The 24,189-nt window shown below is 37.7% G+C and overlaps 1 protein-coding gene across 3 annotated transcripts in view; it reads right to left on the reverse strand.

Moving 5' to 3' along the window:
• LOC145686252 (iripin-4-like) overlaps window positions 1-22,871 on the reverse strand; it is a 103,445-nt gene extending 80,574 nt beyond the window's left edge. Inside the window, exon 1 of one of the 3 annotated variants that reach the window (XM_081759365.1) lies at window positions 22,686-22,871. Coding sequence is in view for 2 of the 3 variants with exons in the window: in XM_081759363.1 (XP_081615489.1) it covers window positions 19,460-19,497 (38 nt within the window). In the remaining variant the exon portion in view is untranslated. Of the gene's footprint in view, window positions 1-15,010; window positions 15,159-19,459; window positions 19,552-22,685 lie in introns of those variants that run through there. The other 2 variants (XM_081759363.1, XM_081759364.1) reach the window with 2 other exon arrangements.
• Between the last annotated feature and the right edge of the window lie 1,318 nt (window positions 22,872-24,189).

Below are 24,189 nucleotides of genomic sequence, written 5' to 3' on the forward strand. Positions count from 1 at the left end.
ACTGCTATTTACAGTAACTATTTTTATTATTTCCTATATTCAGTAATTACTGTTTGTTACTAATGTAAAAATTTTTAAAAAGATTTAAATTAACTGAAATATTTTTTCTCCTAAAACAAACATACTTAGGAATATCTTAATAAATTGTTATCATTCTTTCTCACACTTCTGATTCTAAATCAAACATATTAGCCTTTGTTTCTTCACTGCATATACATCAATAGTTTAGTTGACGAAATCTTCAGTAGGATTAGTGCCGTGTCGTGGAAAATCAGCGCTTGGCGCGAGAGTATACGACGGCATCCCCGTATATATGAGTGAGGTCGACAGACCAGCCGCCAAAGGTGGGAAAATTTTAAAAAGTAAACCCTGCTTTTCCTTGATTTTGAGCACTTTTCATTACTTTTTTCCTTTCATTTTATATATGTCCACATGTATTTCATTCCTCTGTTTTTCTTTCCTTCTTTTTTCTTTTTCCCTCCCGAATTTTTCACCCCTTACTTCGGCGCCCGGGGCCGTCGCCCCGCTTGCCCCTCCCCCATGGAACGGCACTGAGCAGGATCTTGGCCACCTTCAATAGCAATCTTTCACTTATATACTATTATCATATTGATAAATTCTATATAAGTCTCTAATCAAGGAGGGGGGGCGCGGTGGCTCAGTGGTAGAGCGTTCACCTCTGGTGCTTGGGGTCCCGGGTTCGATCCCAGCCCCCGCCAAGTGAACTTTGTGGTGGACAAACACCGTGCTCGTGGGTTTTCTCGGGGTTCTCCCGTTTCCTCCCACTGTCTTCATTCCACCATTCCACTCATCTCTCATCATCACCGTCTCCTTTAGCCTAACCGGCATAACCGTGGGACGTAAAACTTAAAGATTTCATTTTCATTTCATTTCTAATCAAGGAGGGATAACTGTTCCTCCCTGATCCCTCTAAATGACGCCCACTGAATCTCACCCTTTAACTGAATTATTTTTAATTAAAGAAAGATGTGTTTACTTTAACAATCGTAAAACACATTTACATCTGTTACTTCCGATGCGAGAAATGGGATTTAGGCGCCCTATTTCAAATAATGTAGGAACTGTATATTTTCAAGAACTGAAGTCTGCTGACATGAGAGATTATATGGAATGATCGAAAGATCTTCCCTATCTTTCCTTTCGTATCTCAACCTGTGCTAGTGCTACCTACTAATATATAATATAGGGCGAGAGTATAGTACCTACTAAAATACAAACCTTTCTTCAACAGTTAACAATTTCATGTTCTGCCAAACTCAGTCATAGCGTTAAGAAATACAAGTTTTATTCACTATTTGGTATTCTATCTTAGATGTTACATGTTAACATTTATATAGAATGGGTCTGCGTCATTTATATGTATATTGAGAGATCGGATTTCGTCTGCACGTACACGGACAGAAAAGCAAATAATTGGGTGAAGTAATTTCTACATTTTGTGACTGAAATTTTGGGAGTTTCTCCGGGGGGGAATGAATTTTCTTCGGGGGGGAGATTCCCCCCGGGCTACCCCCTGAATTCAACCCTGGTTGTTCGGTGGGGGTCAATGTTGCCAATTTTGGGTAAAGTCGCTAAATAAGGGGAATTCGACCTCAACGATAGCGTAGGTTGACCATAAAATTTTCAGTTAAAAACGGGACAGGTTCTTGCAACCCTAGACTTCTAGATCTACCTTTGTTCTTATCAGTGCCTTGATATCAGATTTCCTCCTCTCTCTCTTTGTTACAGAACGGGTACTTATGAAAAAGGAAAGACACGTTGAAATTTGTTCAACACACAACCAACTGCTAAAACCTCTGCTGCCTTTCGAGCAGTACTGCGAACTATAGAGTATGTTTAATATAGGGAATTTCAGTTCAATTTTTGCCTCTTTGTTATTATTAATTATTAATACTTTTAAAAGGAGTAAAGATACTGGGTTTGTTATTTACTTCTTTCATTTACATAGAACGGGACGAATACTACTTTTTCCATCTACTGACGGGACGGCCGGGACACGCCACTAAAACGGGACTGTCCCGGTCAAAACGGGACGTATGGTCGCCCTACGATAGCGACAAAAAATATTTTTTTCCGATTGGAGACTTTTTTGGGTGATTTTTAAATGACGATTTACCTACTTACACATTTAGCGACTTTCTGCTCCAAACAAAATGTTCATCTGTAGAGAAGCATTATTAGTTCAAAACAGTTTTTACGTTCTTTTTTTCTGTTTGTTTGTTTTAATCAGCGCAACTGATGAAGAGTTTGGAAATACAGCATACTCACTGCCCCACAATCCTGCATTGTTATGTTACCCTTGCCCTCTAACGAAGAACAACTACAAACTTGATGTCCTTTAGTTCGCAGAGTTTCCGTTGAGAAACACACGTAATACATCATTACCGATAGCAACAAGAGTAGCTATAGATTGCGTGAATAAAGGCGAAGAAGATGTTTGTTATATTTGTCCTTTGGGGTCTTTTAATTATTCTGCACTTTTTCTTTTACAAAAAAATGATCCCTGAATTAAAGGATTGGTTGCGCCCTATTTACAAAGATGTGAGTAGAACCAGCGGCGCAAATCTGTCTTCAACATTGGGAGGGGGGGGGGTAAGACCGTTACCATACTTTTTTTTGACGATGTCCAAAATACTTATGAAGTTGAAAAACAATGTTGTGGAGGATCAGAGTTGTTTTCAGCGTTGGGAGGCTGCAGATTTGAGGCTTATTCTGGGGGACATCTATTTTATCTCACGTTCCTTTGTAGCAATCGGACAAAAATAATCAAATTTCTCCCAAAAAACACATTTCAAATCGGATTATTGGGGAGAAGTCCCCCTCAGTTCCAAGATTGGAGGGGACATGTATCCGTCATCCCCCCCCACGGATTTGCGCCAGTGAGTAGAACATATTGTTTAGTTTACATCTACAACTTTAAAACAATGCTTATAGACAATGAATTTCTCTATTATTTTTTATAGCGACTTTTCACCCAAAATTGGAGTCGTCATATCCCGTTTCGCAAACTTATTGCCAACATTTTGGAAACTGGTTGCGAAGAGAGCTACAATGGATGAGTCGAGTTATTTCGTCGCTTCCGCTGTGAACCTAAGTACAAGATTCCAAAGAGATTAAGAAAAAATGAAATGAAACCTTTGAGTTTTACGTCCCACAGTTATGCCGGTTAGGCTAAAGGAGACGCTGATGATAAGCAATGAATGAAAGGTGGAATGAAGAAAGTGGAAGGAAACGAGAGAACCCCGAGGAAACCCACGCACAAGGTGTTTGTCCATCACAAAGTTCATTTGACGGGGGCTGGGATCGAACCCGGGACCCCAAGTACCGGAGGTGAACGCTCTACCACTGAGCCACCGCAGCTCTTAAGAGATTAAGAGTCACAAACATAGTCACTTTCAATTTTGTAATATATATAGGTCTATATATTGCATCACTGACTAATAACTAAAATCCTTGGATTGTATATATAAAAGTCGCCCCCTGCCCGTAAAAAGCTTCATTCGAACTCGGAATCGAACAATTGCATCTGTAAAACAGTGCTGATTTGATTTTAACGTTCCTTTCAGCAGCAAGGCTGTATGAGACGTGGACCTAAAGATTAACGTGGAATCCGAACCACATAAGCTCCGGCCGGGAATCGAAAAAATGAAATGAAATCTTTGAGTTTTATGTCCTACGGTTATGATGGTTAGGCTAATGGAGACGGTGATGAGTAATGAATTAAATAGTGGAATGAAGAAAGTGGGAGGAAACGGGAGAACCCCGAGAAAACCCACGCACACGGTGTTTGTCCACCACAAGGTTCACTTGGCGGGGCTGGGATCGAACCCGGGACCCCAAGCACCAGAGGTGAACCTTCTACCACTGAGCCACCGCGGCCCCCGGCCGGGAATCGAACCCGGGTGTCCCACGCCAAAGGCGTGTTCACTAACCACTTAGCCACGAGGGAGCTCATCTATAAGGCAGTGTAAGCAAACAAAAAAACGCACACTGGATGTTTGCGCAACTGAGGATCAAAACATTCTCAATGGAGTATGAGAAATAGTTAACGCCAATCAAAGTGTACTTTTGCTTATTTATTACTTCGTTAATACTTAATTCCTTCTAGAAATAGTGAAACTATACTATGAAGAAACACTAATAAACTAATAACAATTACGTTGTATTTCTTACCACACCACGACTATTTTTACCACCCATAGAATTTGAACCTAGTACTATACTGCATTAGTCACGCCGTAACGAAAGATGAACATCTGGCACTCGTAGCTGTTGAAGCTACCTGTATATCACGCGGCCTGCGTTGGTACTCCTCAACATAAATACCTCACAGCCCAAAGCCAGGAAACATCACAGACAGAAGACAGGGGCACAAGCAGTGCCTGACACTTCACGAACTCTAAACCCGCCAAGACTCAACTCAACATGACCTTCAATTACGTTCTAGAAACCAAACCAATGCTAAGGCACAAACTTACCAACTTCCTATATGAAAACACAAGAAAACAAATCTAACTTTTTTTGGTTCCAAAGTGATGACATAACAATAATACTAAAAAGGTTTTAATTTTCAGTAACCCAAACATTAATTAACTAGGGAACATAACAAAGCAAAAATAAATAAAAATAAAAATAAATTAAATTAAAAAATAAAAATCTGACAAGTAAACTCTCCCTGACTACTTTTTTTTTTTTTTTTAATTTCAGTGAGGCTGTAAAATATGTTAGTATCTTCGTAAAATATATATATTTCAATGTAAACAAGTTCTTTAAACAAAAGAAAGCTTTGTAGTAGAGCGCTTACCTCTGACGCGTTAGGTCCCTGGTTCGATTCCTGCTCCCGACAAATAGCCTTTTGGTGAACACTGTAGGTGTGGTTATTCTTAAGACTTTCCAGTTTCCTTACATTTTCTTGATTCCACCATTATCATGTATCTCATTGTCACCTTCTCTCTTACATTGATGTACAATCATGGGGCGTTAAACTAAAAGCAAAAAAAAAAAAAATTTTTTTGCAAATATCCTAGTAAAAATGAGTTTTCTAGACTACACAAGTGGCCCCGCGTAGGGTAGTCGCTAGCGCTCTCGCCTTCGGTGCGAACGGTTCCGGGTTCGATCCCGGGGGAGAACTCGGTCGAAAAAGTATCAAAAGATTTTAAGTCCAGCCATCCTGAATGAGGTTTCCTTGGGTTTTCCTCATTCACAGCAGGCAAATGCCGGAGTGGTACCTAACATATAGGTCCCAGGACGTTTTCTTCCTTCCCCAATCCTTTCTTCCCTTCCTTTCCCCGGATAGTGTACTCGCCGAGGAAAGTCATCCCTCATATGGGGTAACAAGGCCATTGATGCCGAAAGCCCAGAAATCTAAATCCTAAATCTTCACTACACAAGGAAATTTCCGCGCTGAAAACGGTTTATTAGCAATTATGTTAAGCAGTCCTGTAGTAAATCTGCACCAAGTAATAAATCGTCACATATAAAATGGAATGAATAAACACATAACATTCATTTTGCTACCTTGAAACATAATATGTTTCAAAACATTAATATTCAAAGTTTTTTCAAAATTCAGATTCACCCATTCCATTCTCCTCAATCATTTACGAGTTACAATAGTAAGAATTGTAGTCATAAACTACATTACTTACTTAGTACTATATTAAAGCAAGTTACACTAAAAGAATATATAATTAATGGGAATATTTAACTAAAGTAATAGTTAACTATTGTACTTACCCAGGCTTCCCAGGTTTCCTTCCTCTCTTCTGTTCCGTTTGTAAACAACCTCGTTTCGCAAGCAAAAGACGGTAGTTCAATGACGTCAGCCATGGCGAAAGAAAGAGTGTCTATAGGCGGTCTGGATCTTACACACAGATGGACGTATATAACGTATAGCTGAAGTATTTAACATACGTATACGTATGTAAAATACAGAAGATTGTTAGATATCAGACATCCTGCAGAGACATGATGTAATATCTAAGCGGGTAAAAGGCAGTACCTATGTAGTATATGGATAAAGTACGCTCCGTACAGATTTCCTTAGTAAACATAACGAATCCTTGTATTTGTACAATATACCGCTGTCCGGATAATGGATTTTTCTCAGTGTGATTGTGAAAAGACTGACATTGTGTAGGGACAATGGACCCCGGGTTTTCAGGACCCCCTGAACACTTTGTCTGATTATACTAAAAACTTGCTGTTAACTTATTTGTTTTCTTGTATTATTTACAATAATACACGGTGTCAGCTTATTTGTTTTCTTTCGTATTATTTACAATAATACTCCTTGTTAAAAATGGAAGGGAGACCCCTAAGAGGAATTAAACACGGGACTTCAACGCCAAAGACATGTACACCAATATTTTAACTAGCTCATAATTATTTGAACAGTTGTGTCTTTTTTCGTATTATTTACAATAATACTTGCTGTTAAAAGTTTCTATGGATAGTCGGATTACAAACGGAGTTTGCAGGAATAAAATAAAGATGGAATTGAACCTGGGACTTTCACGCCAAAAGGAGTTCACACGAAAAGAATATGGATAGGAGACCCCTAAAAGGAACCAAACACGGGACTTTTACACTAATATTTTAAGTAGATTGTAATTATTCGAACGGTCGTGTCTTTTTCCGTATTATTTACAATAATATTTGCTGTTAAAAATTTCTATGGAAAGTTGGATTAGAAACTAAGTTTCGTAAGAATAAAATAGAACTGGAATTGAGCCCGGGACTTTCAGGTTAACACCATGTACAGTAACATTTTATTTGTTTTTTCTTGTATTATTTATTTTAAATTGGATCACTTCCTTTGAATTCCTGGTAGTACCGGATTCAATTTCCGGAAAATCCACAATATGTTCCTCCACCTCCTTCTAATCCGACTTTCCATAGAAATTTTTAAACAGCGAGCTTTTAATATAATCACAGATTGTTCTGAATTTGCAAAGGAAATGATCCAATTTGAAGTAAATAATACAAGAAAAAACAAAATGTTACTGTACATGATCCTAACCTGAAAGTCCCGGGCTCAATTCCAGTTCTATTTTATTCTTACAAAACTTCATTTCTAATCCAACTTTCCATAGAAATTTTTAACAGCAAATATTATTGTAAATAATACGGAAAAAGACACGACCGTTCGAATAATTACGATGTACTTAAAATATTGGTGTAAAAGTCCCGTGTTTGATTCCTTTTAGGGGTCTCCCACCCATATTCTTTTCGTGTGAACTCCTTTTGGCGTGAAAGTCCCAGGTTCAATTCCATCTTTATTTTATTCCTGCAAACTCCGTTTGTAATCCGACTATCCATAGAAACTTTTAACAGCAAGTATTATTGTAAATAATACGGAAAAAGACACAACTGTTCAAATAATTATGAGCTAGTTAAAATATTGGTTACATGTCTTTGGCGTTGAAGTCCCGTGTTTAATTCCTCTTAGGGGTCTCCCTTCCATTTTTAACAAGGAGTATTATTGTAAATAATACGAAAGAAAACAAATAAGTTGACACCGTGTATTATTGTAAATAATACAAGAAAACAAATAAGTTAACAGCAAGTTTTTAGTATAATCAGACAAAGTGTTCAGGGGAGTCCTGAAAACCCGGGATCCATGGTCCCTACACAATGCCAGTCTTTCCACAATCATTTTAAAGGTCCTCAGCAATACAGGGGCTATAGGAAATCCATGGGGATCCAGGAAACCATTTAAGGATCCAAAAGGGTCCTGCAATCATTGGAGTGGTCCTGAATGGGAGCCTACATAGGAACACTCTTCTAACAATGATTTTAAAGGTCCTAAGCAAAACAGGACCACTCCTTAGCGGCTAGGATGGGGTCCTACATTTAATTTCTATAAGGAGAAGGTCCTGCATGTGGTCATGGACGGGTCCTACACAAAAACTTCAGTTCAATAATGCAAACAAACAAGCTAATCACAAGTACAAAGGGGGAGGAAAAGTTATCTGTTTGTACAAAAAGAAAATTAATTCCAACAGGGAGGCAATACTATGCACCGCTAAAGTCAATGAAAACTTGTCCATAAGGAAACACTGAGGAAAAATGTCTACAGCATACAGTGTGCAATACGAAAAAAGGGGGACGTTTAACGGCAAGCAAAACCATTTCCTCAATTATACAACACAAACTTGCTTCATCCCCCCATCCTCACTCTCTGCTCGCTTCATACTGGTAAACCGTTGAGGAAAGCACCACTAATGCGACAGGTATTTCCTTATATCGGAAAGCAAGTTGAATTGCACTGTAATGTAAGCATCAGGTGACGCAACGGTGTGACGACAAAGCCAACACATCGCAAACACCAGGTTTTCTCTCAGCCTTTATTGTGTTTTCAGAGTGTGAGTAAGAAGGATGTGCAAAGGCCGAGTTCTGTATCGTACTACAACTTTTACTACGTTCACACAGAGTGATCGAGTATATTATATTATACATATAAGGAATTAAAAGAATAAAATAAATGAATGAATAAAGATTTTTTCCATCGCACAAAAGTTCGCGACGTCTTTCAGACAGAATTCACAATATGTTCCTTCCTTCCATATCCTGGGTTCAAATCCTCCATTTCAGCTCACAATATGTTCTTCCTCCTCCTCCTCTCTTTATGAAATTTCGGTCCCAGGTCGATTCTTCTTCTATTTTATTTCCACGAAACTTTGCTTTTAATCCGACTTTCCTTAGAAAATTCTTTAACAAGGAGTTTCCAAAGAAAACGATCCATTTAAGAAATAATAAAATATTAGTGTGCAGGGATTTCACATAAGGGGTTCCGGGTTCGATTTCTCCTCCTCCTCTCTTTATGAGATTTCATTGAAATTAATCCGTCAAAATACAAGTTGGAAAACAAACAAACCATTTAAGAAATAATAATAAGTTAAGAGCAAGCGTTTAGTATAATCACACAGAGTGTTCAGGGGGACTCTGGAAACCCGGGAACCATGGTCCCTACACAAGTACAATCTTTTCACAATCATTTAAAGTTCCTCAGCAATACAGGGACTATAAAAATCCATGGGACCCAGGGAACCATTTGAGGACCCAAAAGGGGTCCTGAATCAAGGGATATGTTCTGGATAGGGCTCTACATAGGGGCAGTCTTCTAACAACTATCATTTTAAAGGTCATAAGCAATACAGGCGCTATACGAGGTCCATGGAGACCCAGGGGACCTTGGAGGGGTCCTGAGCAATGCAGGGCTATAGGAGGTCCATTGGGGACCATTTTAAAAACCATTACATACGCAGGGACCATGAACCATTGTCCTAATAACGTTAAAAGGAGGGGGAACTATTTCAAGAAATAGGAGGGGCCTGGCTGTGGTCCTGTGCAGGCCGGTAACCAGCCCAAAATTTAGGGGGGCCCGGCTGAAGTTAGGGGGGGCCGATCCAACCATATTATAGTTTATCATCGTATTATAGTTAATTTGCAAGCCTACCGTGAAAAGTTTAGGCGGGCCAGCGAAAATTTAGGGAGGCTCGGCCCCCCTAGACCCCCTGGATACGGGCCTGGTCCTGCGTGGACATCTCAAAGGTCCTGGAAGGGCCATGGTCCTGCGTGGACACATCAAATGTCATTCAACCTTTCCACGAAAACACTCAAACCGTTTAGAAAACATGACACACTTTCTTCTCATTTACCAAGCTATTAACAGGATACTTTCTACACATTATCTAATTGTTTCCATTAATTTACTGTTATGGCGGTACCTTTAACGATCCTGCGAAAACATAACTACTGAACAAAACCACAATTGATTGACTCTATGAAAGAGAATGTCTAGTGTATCAAACTCAAGAGATTAGCTCAAGGCCACAACGAGTAGAAGTTTCTCAATTTGCAGCAAGTATGGTTGCCAACTTTTGAAAATATGAAATATCGGACACCCTCCCGAAGTACATGTAATCTTAAGATTGTGACATCATCCCTCGTCAAATATGTGAACAACCTGGAGGGGTTACTTCACATAAAATTGAGCGATTCGGAGCTGGAACTTTTAAACTTTAGTTCAGGGATGCTAATAAGCAACAAAATTTTACTCGCCCAAGAAAAACGCTACTAGCCCACATCCCACAATAGAAATCATTTACTTACCTTCGGTATGATATTAAATACCCGCCCGCACCGATGAACCACTCGCCCCGGACGAGTAGTTATTTGCATCCCTGCTTTAGTTACTTTTGAAGCATTCATTAGTTACTTATTCCATTTTTGGTTGAATCGGCACATGTACGTTTTGTAGTTATCTTCAGCAATACATCGTATTTGAAAAAGCAAATGTAGCCTAATTGGCAATATAATTACGGCATCACAAAATATATTTGAAAAATAAGTCTTACCAACTTCGCTGGGGCTGGTAATGTCTCATAATGCCTACATACTTTTTTAATGGATGTGGGTGCATTATTTAATTGGAAGATGTAGTTGAGGATGAAGCAGTGCTAGTTGCGCTCTTGAAAATGTCATTTTGTTGACCTTTAGCAGTTTCGATAAGTTCAGTAAATTATCCTGCCTTCTACTCTTCAGCAAATTCCACGCAGTACAGATCGTTGTCAAGGCGAATTATAAGCTCTGCTTTAACTATGTACATCGACAAACGATTCCTCTCGTCACTCCAAAATAATCTGAATAGAACAGAGAATAGGACTAGTAAGAAGGAAATTACCAGACATTTGAAGTCTGATTTTGAGGTCGTACAGGACACCAAACAAGGAGGTCAAAGACCGAATTTCCAGTAAAATACCAGACGGTTGGCAACCCTAGCAGCGAGTAATTTGCCAGTAATGTGCAGAAGGAAATGAGGAAGTAAGGCTACTAGAAGAACCATTGAATGCAGTGAAAATCTTTTAATATTTAGGCTCATCTGTTGCCAAAATGGTGATTTGATTGTGGAAATAACACACAGAATACAATAGGGATGGTAAAGTTGGAAGAAAGTATCTGGCGTTACAGAATCACAGTAAAGAACAAAGATGATTTACGAAACAGTGTTAGGCTAGCAATGATATATGGAGCAGATGGATGACAAAAAAAGAATGAATGGGAAATGAGAATGCTGCGGTGGATGTGTGGGATAGCAAGAAGAGACAGAGTGAGGAATGAGACAGTAAAGGGAACAAGCAAAATTGTAGAAATGTCTACCAAGATTCAAGAAAAAGGGCTGCAGTGATAGCCTATGGCTATCTAATGAGGAGAACAAACAATAGCGTGGTCAGAAAAGTGATAACAATGGACGTGCATGGGAAGAGAAATAGACCACGGAAGAAATGGATGCATATGATTCAGAATAACTTCAGGAAAAAAGGTCTAAGGGAAGAATTTCGGAACAATGTTAATTATATTGTACGATTTTACGTATTATTAAACTTATGTTAAAAAGTAATATAAGAATACAAATACTACAAACTAAATTATTAAAAACGTGGTATAATACATTATTTAGTAGAAGAGAAATCCAGAACCAAATTTTATTATACAAATTATGAACGAATGAACGGAAAATGTGAACAAAAATAGGTTACACACTTTTAATAACTTTGCTTTTGTATTTGTTTTGCTTTTGCAGTAAATTGTCACGTCATTTGGTAAAGGTAATAAAAGACAGTATGAAACTGTGTAATCGATTTAGGGGACGGTGTTTTGCTTATTATACCCAGGGTGCGAAATCATTTGAAAATGGTGGGGGGGAAGTTCAGCGATCCACACTAATGCTTCGTGGAGCCTCCAAAAAATGTCCGATGTCCTAACCAAGCATTAGAACTACTAACTTGAAGCGCTCCACCAGGCCAGCCATAGATCCTCATGAGCTGTAGAGTCAGAGTATAGTTTTTATTTATTTTTTTTTTTATGAAATTCTCGTTTCTTCGCTACGTACGTAGTGTTTCAGTATGGTCGTTCAGATATATGGTCACCTTTGTAAGTCTAAATAATACTATGTATCTATATTGTATTATTAGCAAAATATATTATTATAAATAACAGATATGATTTCAATACAAATACTTGATAGACAACAAAATGCCGTGTTGCCTCAGTGGTAGAGCGCTCACCTCAGGTGCGTGGGATCAATGGTTGGGTCCTAGCTCGCGCCAAATTGTGCTTGTGGTATATAAACAATTGTGTGGGGGTTTTCTCGGGGTCCTCCCGCTTCCTTCCACTATCTTAGTCCACCCTTATAATTCATCTCATCATCACCGTCTTCCTTAGTTTTGGTGAATATTCGTAGGACGTTAAACTTTAGAAAATTATAGCACAAACACTATAATACGATTGATTTGCTGATTTAAGTTTAATGACCCTTTTCAGCAGCGAGGCTATGAGATGTGGACTTACAGTTTAAGGTGGAATCCGAATCACGGTAATTGTTCAAATTTTTGTAAGGCGCTCCCACCGGAAATCGAACCCAGGATCCCGTGCACCGAAGGTGGTGCGCGCGTGCTAGCCACTAGACCACCGAAGAGAGCCACAATAATACAAGTATTGAATGATTGTGTTACTGTATTTATAGACCTAAAATATAGTTTGCAATAACGTATCTTACATTAGAGAGAATTTTTAAGATTAAACTTCATTTTCTTTCCGTGTGTAACGAGAGTTGAACATGTGATGGCCAGAAGAAACGCACGTATGAGCAGCAGTAATAGCATCCCATAATTTTAAATGAAATCCACTGATTTTAATTATCAATAAAGATTTCAAGCATACTCGCTAACATACGGTTTCTTTCGGAACTTTTAATATGAACAACACTGAATCAACGTTCACAGGCAGCAGTTGATAATGGCACAGAACGAACGTTCCGTGATAAGGCTTTAAGAACTTGAAAATAATTTAGCGACTTAGAACTTGACTTGTACTCTCTCCATTCTGACACTGTAGAACCCCCGCTTGGTCTATTGGCTAGCACGCTTGACTTCAGTTAGCGTGGTCCCTGGTTTCACGGTGAGGTGCAGTTGAACGACCAAAGTGATTCGGATTCCATTATAATCAGTAGGTCCGCGTCTCCTTTAGCATAGCAGGCATAACCGTGGGACGTTAAACTAAATCAAATCAAATCATTCTGACGCTGCAGTATGAAGATTCAATCCAAACAATTAAGCTGCTTTATATACGTCTACGTTACCGTATAAACCACTCAGGCTATTACGATCTTTATTTTCAAACATTGAAAAGCACTTTAGCACATCATTAAAAGGAAAACTTCTTTCCACTTCGTCTATTAAACCCTGGATTACCTGCCCCCTTATTTGATCAAACTCACTATCATCACTCCCTGTATCAGATGCTTGTCTGCAGTGCACTAAATACTTATCTTTACAAAGACTTTGGTAGACATCATCTTTCATACGCATTTCTCTCAGAGCTTGGATTGTAGGGTCAATTTTTCTCTATTTCATTGTTGCATCGTTTTACTAATATTAGACAGAATGGACGCAATATCTAGAAGAAAACCGAGCAATAGAAGGTCCTTTTCCCCCGACAGTTTTTTTTTTTTGGTAAATACCACTCAGTTTAAAACTGTCTCTGTTGAAATGGTCAGTATTTTCATACTCCAAAAGTAGGAATTGCATTATACAAGAAAAGCATGTAAAGACTGCCAATAACGCATCCTTCTCATTTGAAATCCAACGAATGTGAAACAATCTTTTGATTTTCAGAAGTCCTGAGGCATCTGTGACTGTCGCGATACTTTTAAGTGTTGCAGATGTAGATGACTTACTGAAAACCTTGTAAAGTTAGCCTAACAAACATTCAAAGTTGTGAACAGCATTCACAACACCAAAAACTCTTTCAGAAACAAAATCAACTCGATGTGCCATGCAGTGTACGCTAATTAGGCACGGGTTGACATTTCTTCTAATTTGAGCAGCAACATCTTCGTTTCCAGTAAACACTGCATCCCCATCCGAACTAAATCCAACAAGTTTTTCTTTAAGATTAAAAATATCTATGCCATCTTCGGGAAATGCTTGAATAATTTTCTCTTCAAGGGATTTTGCATCGGTATTTTCTACAGGCACTAATTTATAAAAACGACAACAAGGTTTATTTTCTTCGTCCACATATGTTTATATAAAAGCAAGTGCTTCTCCGCAAACCTGTTTGTAGGTTCGTCCACTGAAATTGAAAAACAATCTGTTTGTTTGAGAAATTTTACCAATTTTGCATGCAACTGGTACGTTAGAAAATAAAAGTCTTCATCTCGTCAACAACCGAACAACCGAAAAAGTTAAACACCTGATCCTTTTACAAATAAACTACGTTTTTTAAAACAGCATGCATTTACAATTATTGTTTGTCTGAAAAATTTCATTATAGACCTACTTATATTTTCCTCCCCCTTACAGATTTTGGTGAGGGGAAATGCAAGTGTAAAATTTTTGGTGGGGGAAAATCCCTCCCGTCCCCCCGGGATTTCGCACCCTGATTATACCCCTTGTTCACTTGTACTCTGTTTCGAAACTTGTTAAATAGGATTACATTCGGAGCAGTACACTGTGGAATATTAATTTGAATATGCTGACATCTAACGGATGTTTAATGAAACTGAACTATGCATCAACATGTAATGGAAACAAGAGCTATGACAAGAACAAATTTATATTTTTTTATCCCATTAAAAACGAGCATTGCAGATTATTGAGTTCATTCACGTAACCACAGAATTCTTAAATTTTTGATTGTATTGATTAATATTGGCTTTCGACGATTTAGAAAAAAGGCGAAATACTTTCTATACTTTTCTTTTCGTGTGTAGAAGAAAAATGAGTATCTGTAGCAATTACTTGCAAATGTTTACATAACTACTTACAGTATTAATGAAGGGCAAGCGCTTCTTCATTATTGTGAATACACAAAGAACAACACGTTTCACACAACACAATTCTTTCAAAAAAAAAAAAAAAAAAAAAACAAGTTTCTTACGAGTAAAACATATTAAGACACTCTGAAGACAAGAAATACGAACCACAGAATAACACAAAGGTGACTCATTTCCAGTTGCAGTTTCTGACTTCAACTGCAAGTTTCATGCTACTACAGTCAGTGATATCAAAAAATTAACGACAAAACATCAATGCACTTTAATTGATAGCTTGCACGCTATTCAAAGAAAGCGTCTTTAATGACGTTCAATAATATTGTTGGACACCATAAATACGTCATAACTTCCTGAGATAACTGTATTCCAGTCTCTCGGCTTATTACAGCTCACAAAACTGAAACAATGCCAGTTCGTTGTTTACGAAAAGTTAAGATAGTTAAGAAATACATTATAGATAAGTAGCCCACACCTTCAAAAGAATTGCCTAGCTCTGTAGAAGTATATCAGAACACAATCACAAAGCAACTTGAAAAAAGAAAAGAAAGAAGGGAAGGATATAGACGATATATTCAAAAGCTCCAAGGCCAATACCACATTCTATTAGATATTTTTATTCTTCTCTGTGATTACATTGAGTCCTAAAGCCACTAACAATAAGAACACAGCAGTCATGACTTTTTTTTACACACGTACTTCCTCATGCAACATCTACATCAACTCAGGAGTGTCATTTCAGATTATGCTTCGGGGGGGGGGGGGTAGGCAAGACCCCTTGATGTAAGTAAAATTTCGCATTTTTCACTGATTTACTACTATTCTATTGATAAAATCTACATAAATCTCAAACTCAAGGGGGCAATTGCCCCTCCCTGCCCCCTTAATGATGCCCCAGGATTTACTATGAAAGCAGGGTCGGAAGTATTACTCTGTTAAGTACCCAAAGTTTTGTACTTCCCTTCCTTAGGGTTTGAATCTAGAACCCCACACAACGATAGCACGCGATGAAACTGCGAGAAAGATCAATAAGAGCAGACGGTACATATTCTTCACACTAAAATACTCTTACAATGTGCTACTTTATTAGAAGCAACCCATTCGATTACCTTCGATGAGTTCAAAACCATAACATTTTTGGGCTCTTCCAAGACAAAATGACATGCTAATTTGTAAAGTAGGCAGTGGCGTCTCCTGACGTGGATGTTAGGGCGTTGGCAAGAAAGGAAAAATATATTAACGCTCCCAACTATAGGCGAAATTAGAGGAGGAACCCCTCTCCCCAAAAGCAAAGATGGGCCCACCCACATTTCTTTTACTTATCGAAAATGTTGTGATGAATTTACCTCAATTTACGCATAACTATTTTAGTAGCATTTGCATTCGACATACGAGTATTTAATAGTGACTATACTTTGCCCACCCATAACCTCAAAATATGAAACTGAAAATAAAAAACAAGCAATTTTTACTTTCAATTAGTACTTGAATTCCAGCTCGAGTCGTCTTTCTTTGCTTAGAAACCTCTGGGTTATTGTTTTAGAAACAGTAATAGAGTGCCGAAACCGTAAGTCTTGAGGATGACCCACTAACGACAAAGTTAATTACAATTGGGGAAAGAAAAATGGAAAACCGTTTTGTAGCTTAACGTCCAGACTTTTTGTTTAATTTATACAACTGATCCTGCGAACGCAAGAATCTTTCGTCATATCATAGTCCTTACAAACACTTATTATTTTTCCGTACACCACATGAATCATCATGATTGCATTGAGAGATTTCAAGTTAATTAGATATCCTATTTATATTTATTTCCTTTAATAAACAAAAGCAATTTCTGTGGCGTGAAGAACCAAACAGTTTACTAAATTTGTATTAGAAATCTTTCATTCTTGTAATGAAATTCGAAAATTAAAATAATTGAAAAGTAGCAAACGGAGCCATTATGAGAGCGACATTAAAGTTCTTTCTGAATCGATAAGTATTGAGTAGTTGTAAATCTGTGGGTGGGGAGAAAGAAGAAAAATGAAAAACAAGTGTCTCTTGCGTAATAAGACACCCTCTGTCTAGAGAAATTAGGATTATATATAATGACAAATAGGCTAATTTTTAAAAAATACACTTTAATCTCAAAGAAAAAGTATTTTTATTAATTTAACGGCTAATAAAACAGCCAAAAATGCAAAAGAGTTTCATAAAATAAGCTATATTTAAGGCTATAAGCATTTCGTAGATTAGTATGGCTAAATGTCCCTCCAAATAAGCTAGATTTAGCCAAAAGTAGGCTAAATTGGCATCACTGGTGCCAAGTAACGTACTGCGTCACTCTTGGGTAGCACTAGTACCATCTATTGGTCTTTAAAAGAACTTGTAATACTAACCTATGTAACGGACCAGAATTTATATTATTCTGTTCAACGGTTATTCCGTAATAAATTTTTATAATCAGGGCAGGACTTAATGCTCACGGTGTATTATCTTTCAAGTATTTTTCCATAAAACAATTCTTTCTATGCGACAAACAGGCATTTCAGCTGGTTTATTATAAAGAAATGACTGTATAAACTTACGTACCTAAATCAGGGGCGTCATTTAGGGGGGTAGGAGGGGGCAATTGCCTCCTCCAAGAGTTTGAGGAATACATATACTTTAATAAATTGACTACTAATATTCTAGTACAAAACGTGAAAGTCTTATGTCTGTGGTGCTCTTGCCCCCGTCAAGTGAAGTCTGAAATGACGCCCCTGACCTAAATATCTATTATTATATTGTAAATGCATATATAATGTTGATTAAGTTTTGCCAAGTCTGTACCAAGTAGAACAAATTAGTTCTCTATAAAATTATCTTTGAAACTATAAAATTTTTATCAGATAGTAATATGTAGTATTTGGTTTGACACAGACAAGTCGAAATTGAAAACACCCTGCTTTGTTGTTGTTGCAGTCGGTTAAAAATCAAACGAAGGAAAACTGTGTTCAACTGTGAAGCAAGATCACTATATCGGTAAATTAGGCCCTACCCGAATTTCTCAACCGTCGGACTGTCAGACATTCTTTTGGGCATTTTAATTTTGTATTTTTCATGACGATTATCGTACAGTTCAGACCTAGATCGTTTATATAACATCTACATAGTAAATGTCGGTGACGAATCCGAGCAAGGACATAACAAGGTGGCTGGACTGGCAAAAGGCCAGAGGCTCACAAGAGTTGAGTTGATTTTAAGTTTAACGTCCCTTTTCAGCAGCGAGGCTATGTGAGACGTGGACCTACTGATTAACGTGGAATCCGAACAACATGAGCTCCCGCCGGGCATCGAAGCCGGGCCTCCCACGCCAAAGGCGCGTGCGCTAACCGCTTAACCACGGATGAACTCCAGAGGCTCATAAGATGAATGGACCACCCGTGACTCAGCACATTTATTTACATTAAATTTTGTATTCAAGAAAGCATTCTTGATAATAAAGAAAGTAAATATAGGGTATTCATATTTATTATTATTATAACGCATATCATCGTTAAATCTTAAGTTACTGTCATAACAAACGCGGAAGATTTTAATGCTACGTACACGGGCGTTTCTGGCGGAGGGGACAAGGGGGACGCGTTCCCCAATATTTTGAAGTACAAAATATTTAATAATTTATTATAATTTAATTTATTTACTAACGACAGAATAACATATAAATAATAATAATTACAATTATTTGGAATATAATTTTCAGGCTGTGAAAATTACAACAGAGTTCTTGATATACCTCAGGGGGTCCGTGAAGGTAAACAGAAAGGTTACAAATGGAATCGAAGATAATAAACAGGTGGGTTAGGTAGTACCATTTAAATCAGTTTCTTTGACGCCCCCTCCCCCAATTTTACATGCCAGAGACGCCAGTGTGTACAAGTCATGTTATTATGAAATAATAATAATAATAATAATAATAATAATAATAATAATAATAATAATAATAATAATAATAATAATAATAATAATAATAATAATAATAATAATAATAATAATAATAATTCGATTTTGGGCAAAATATCGAGCGGTAGAATAGACACAGCAGTCTTTTGGCCATCATAGATTACCAAAATGTAACTCTCAACTCCAACAAGATAGCCACAAGGTATGACAAAGTTTTTCCCTAGAAGTGAGACTTCAAGACATTCAAATAAGATAATTCTCTTGAGTTCCAAGCCTGACGAAAAACGTGAAGCTGAAGCACTGAGAAATTACCGATAATTATAACTTTCACTTTATATTTTTGTTTACTTAATGGACTTCCAATACAAAATATTACAGACTATGAACGTTTTATCCAACGCGCTTCACACAAAAATATGCATTTATCAAAAGGAGTACGACTTCTACAAAGCTGTCTTCAAAAGCTGAAAAATTATCGAAATGAATTTGAAGAACTGAAGAAGGTAAACATAATAGCAAATAGCTGGCTCTTGAACTTGAATTCCTTTAAGCTCGATGCAGGAAAGCGCGACGTCACTGTGACGAAATTACTCATGACATTTCTTGTGAGTACGTACAGAGATAGCTGAGTAGTTTAAGTTCTTTTCAAACAGATAAAAGTAGAGTGCTCACCTCTGGTGTGAAATGTCCCTGGTTCGATCCCTGCCCATGCAAGTTGTTAGTGGACATCACCTGTCTGTAAATCTTCACGTGGTTCTTCTTTTCTTCCCTCATTCTCATTCCACCAATTGTTTCATAATTTCGCTCGTCTCGTTTAGCCTACAGAGCACAATCATGGAACGTTAAACTAGAAATTTCAGTTCAACTAGATTAAAGGGCAGCTGCTCTAATAGTTCAGAGAAATAGTTCCTTTTTTGCCTTATTTTATCATCTTTTTCCTTCCTTTATTTTTTATTTTATTTATTTATTTTATTTTATTTTATTTTATTTATTTATTTATTTTTTTTTTTGAAAATTTCCATTATAACCCTGATTACAGCCTTATAACATTTATAGATAATACATAACGCGTAAGTGTTGAATGAACAGTTAAAGAATTATTCTTTTCTTTACTATGTAGTTAGGACTAATATGCAGTATGCAGAATTTCGATTATATTGGTCACCTAAATGATACATTAGTTATGGTCAAACATATAGCACATGTGGTGCTCAGTTCGATTCCCTGTACAGCACGGAATTTTTAGTATCGATTTTATATTGCGACGTAATTACAAAACTGTTTGAATTAAGGTAGCGAATTCCACTTTGGAAACCAGAAATATCACGATACAAGACAACATGTCAATAACTATTACATCACCGGTGTAAAGAGAAATTCTACTTGAGGTTAGTTCTTTTTAATTCTTCGTACACTAATATTGCATTATCTCTTTTCACGTAAAACATCATCATAATAATAATGAATACATGGACAGGTCTTTCTATATTAAATAGTTTACCCAGTGACATAATGTTTATAAATCTCTTTACCAAGCAGGGTTGTCAACCGTCCCGATTCTGTCGGAACTGTACCGATTTCTGACTTACTTGTCCCGCGTCCCGACCGGACACTCGTGGGGACGCATATTGTCCCAATTTATAGATTTTCAGCTAATTAATATTTTACTGGCCCATTTTTACAAAGGAATAACTTATTCTTTTACACACACAGTTTTATGTGTAGAATCAATTTTACAAATTTGTGTTTTAATTTGATTTATGAAAAAATAGTCAGCAGCTCGTCTCTATAGTTATTCCCTAATTGTTTTCAGTTGATAATCCAGTTGATTATGATGATAGTATATTACATTCAACGCTAATAATATTATTTTTGCAACATCTACATAAAAGCGACTGCTACTGCAGTGGCAGTAACACCAGCGTAACACGTCAGCTATTTAAGTTTACCAAAAGTAATAGCCAAAGAAAAGACTTGTTTAATTGAAAGTCTTTCAGTCATTCTTTAAATGAACACATTTGTTTGTGATAAAATCCAAACATTCTATATAGTTTTCTCTTTAAACGTTGTTTATGTTAAACAAATTGCAATTGTTTTGGTTTGAATTTGTTGTAGGCCTATGATGATAGCCAAAGAATAAACCTTGATTTTAGTTAATACTTTTTGTCAATAATTTCGTAACAATGTTATGCACTCGTTTGTAATTTTAAAAAATCTATATATTTTTCTCTCTAAACTTTGTTTATATTAAATAAATTGCAGTTGTTTTGGTTTCAATTTGTGTCATATATTGCTTATACCTAGTGATGAGCAGTGGGTGGAAAAATTAAAAAGAATAAGGTGCGCATTCATTCAGGTTCGCGTTATTCAGCTGATTATTTACAGTTTTCAACGACTCGTCGAACGTGTAGTCATATCCGTGGGGGAATTAGGGCTCCAACATCGATTGTCCCGTCTCGATATTTTCATAAGAAAAGTTGGTAACCCTGTTACCATGGTTGTATGTCGCAGACTTTCTTTCAGAAACTTTGGTTTTGAGGTAGGAAAAATAAAAATGTGACGTGCTGCATTTTATTTGCTAAATGAAGAATAAAATATTATCTGAGCTCCGGAATGGGACGCGGTTAGCCTAATCCGAATAGGCCTCCTTGTGGAAGTAGCTATGCCAGGAAGAAACACTGTTCCACCCCAGGAGCGTCATTCCAGATTTTCCTTGGTGGGGCAAGACCCCTTAATGTAAGTAAAATTTCGTGTTTTTCACTGATTTACTACTATTTTATTGATAAAATCTGTATAAATCTCAAACTCAGGGGGGCAATTGTCCTTCCCTGCCCCCCTAAACGACGCCCCTGTTCCATCCCCATAGTAAATGACGAATGTCCTAAATTCTCTTGATATATTCTCCAAGACACCTCCATTTAAAGGTGCAGCATGACCCCCCACTTCTGTGCAGACCGTTGATTAAAAAGTGCTGTTCTTTTATAAATGATAAAAAATTGGCTTGAAGTTCCATAGTTCGTCAATTGATCGCAATTGAAACTGACATAATTTCTATTTATTATACAGGGAACACGTGCGAAATTCCGGAGGATTTCCTTTGTAATTTGCAGATGCGATAATTATTATTGTGTTTCCTTGTGCTCGGGAGCTGTTCACATAATAATTCAGAGAAGTGTATGGTAGCGGCAACTTTTCATATTTTGTTGAAGGTGGCAGGAAGATTCTCCGCCGACATAACAGTTTCGAGTTTTCATTAGTATATTTGTAAACAATTAATTAAAGTATATATAATTCTCAAACTCAAGAGGACAATTGCTCTCCCATTCCATCCCCAAGTGACTCCACTGATCTGTCTTGGTGTTCGTCATTAAATTCGTTTTAAAAAATGGTAGAGCGCTTATTTCTGTTGTCAAGTGTCATATGTTCGATCAGGCCCGTATCCAGGGGGGGTCTAGGGGCCGCCCCCCCATAATTTTTGCGGGCCCCCTAAAATTTTCACGGTAGGCCTGCCAATGAACTATAATATGGCGATGAACTATAATATTTTTGGGTCGGGCCAACCCAACTTTAGCCGGGGCCCCCTACATTTTTGGGCTGGCTACCGGCCTGTGTTCGATCCCAGATTATGTGAGCTGCTTGGACATTATTGTGTTCGTGGTTATTTTCTGGGTTGTTTCGTTTCTTTCCACATTTTCTCCTTCCATAATAATTAATTTCCGTCATAATTCACATTCCCCCAGTTAAAGGGCATAATAATGGGACATTAAACTAAAGATTTTATTTCATTTGTTTAAAAGAGTAATGCAACAACTACACGAAGAGCTTGGCCCAGAAACACAATCAGTTACACAATAAATTGAAAGTAGCACAAGCACACAGCGCTCATTCAATAACTCACCTGCCTGCTCCAAATGATGCTCTGCGCTACCGATTCACCTCACTTCAACCTGCGAACTGATTGCTTGAATTACCCTACCACTCCTGCAAGCGGATAGCAATGTTTTTGTGCACGACCGATGGTTGTGGAGTTGGGGAAATACCGAGGTTCCTCCCGTGACGTTGCCACATTTAGATTCCATTCAAATAGAATGAAAAGATAATGACGAGGAAGTTGAATTTTTTGAGGCACGTGGTTGAACCCACTTCATGCTGTGCCCCAGAACAACAAAACCACTTCCTTCCGGCAAAGGCTATAAACAATTTGTCAACAATGTGAATCAGGAAAACCAGTTTCGGCTGCCTCAAGGAAGAGATGACGCGTGAACTTCTGCTCCGCTAATAGACTTGCAATTTTAAGACAAAAACTAGTTGGGCTCTCAAGTCATCACGTAATGAACAGCCTTGAGATTTGCCAGCCACATTTTAATAAAAGTAAATTTTAAATACTGTACGTCCAACCCAGATAGATTGATTCCCAACACAAGTAGTCTAGCATTTTAGACAAAAGAAAATGCTGAGCAAGTAAGAAACTTGAAACCATTTCCTCCACAAAAATACACTTTCATCACCAGGTTTCTCTAATTCCTCTCCACAACGGTGTCTCCTTTGCCGCTAACGCGCTTGCTTTCTGTGCGTGGTCCCGGGTTCAACCTCCGGTAGGGTACAATCTCACTTTAAACATTAGATCCCATCTCATATAGCTTCTCGGCTGAAAGAGAGATGATAAATTAATCATTTTTTTTTTCTGCAGTGATGTATATTGCAAGACAGAGCCCTGGTGACTCAGTGATGAAGCGCTCAGCTCTGATGTATGGAATGTCTGATTTGATCCCAGCCCGAGTCAACTGGACTTTCTGGTGGACAAACGCCGTGTACATGAGTTTTCTCGGAGTTCTCCTGTTCTCTTCCGCTTTCTTTATTTATTCCACTATTATTATACATCATAATCGTGGGACTTTAAAAAAATCTACATGCAAGAAAAAATTGTTATCGATGAGCAAAAACAGTTCTTGGGTTTATACATGGAGGATCAAATGAAACCCTTAGAAGTGCAATACATTTTAGAATGTAACAATGAAAAGGAAATCTTACCTCTTATTTTAGTTCCCTTGACGTTGAATTCAGATATTCGGTCGCTTCGGAAGTGCATGGATATCACGTTAGAAGAATTCTTTTGGTTGAGATTATAGCCACGGGTCACTAAATTTTTCACCTCTTCATCACTGTTGAAATGCTTGTCTCCCATCGCTTCTTTGAGTGGTCCAAACACATGAAAGTCACTGGGGCCAACCTGGTGAATAGGGTGGATGAATGAGACAAATTTGATATCATCGATAGTCTCAACGGTCAAACGGAAGTATGCAATCGGGCGTTGTCATGGAGTAGAAGGGCACCTGAGGACAAAGATCCTCGTCGTTTACGCCTGATTGCAGGGCGAAGTTGATTTTTCAACAGGTTTGAAT

The sequence above is a fragment of the Thermobia domestica genome, chromosome 5, assembly GCF_964235325.1.
Source record: "Thermobia domestica chromosome 5, izTheDome1.hap1.1, whole genome shotgun sequence".
Lineage (NCBI taxonomy): Eukaryota > Metazoa > Arthropoda > Insecta > Zygentoma > Lepismatidae > Thermobia > Thermobia domestica.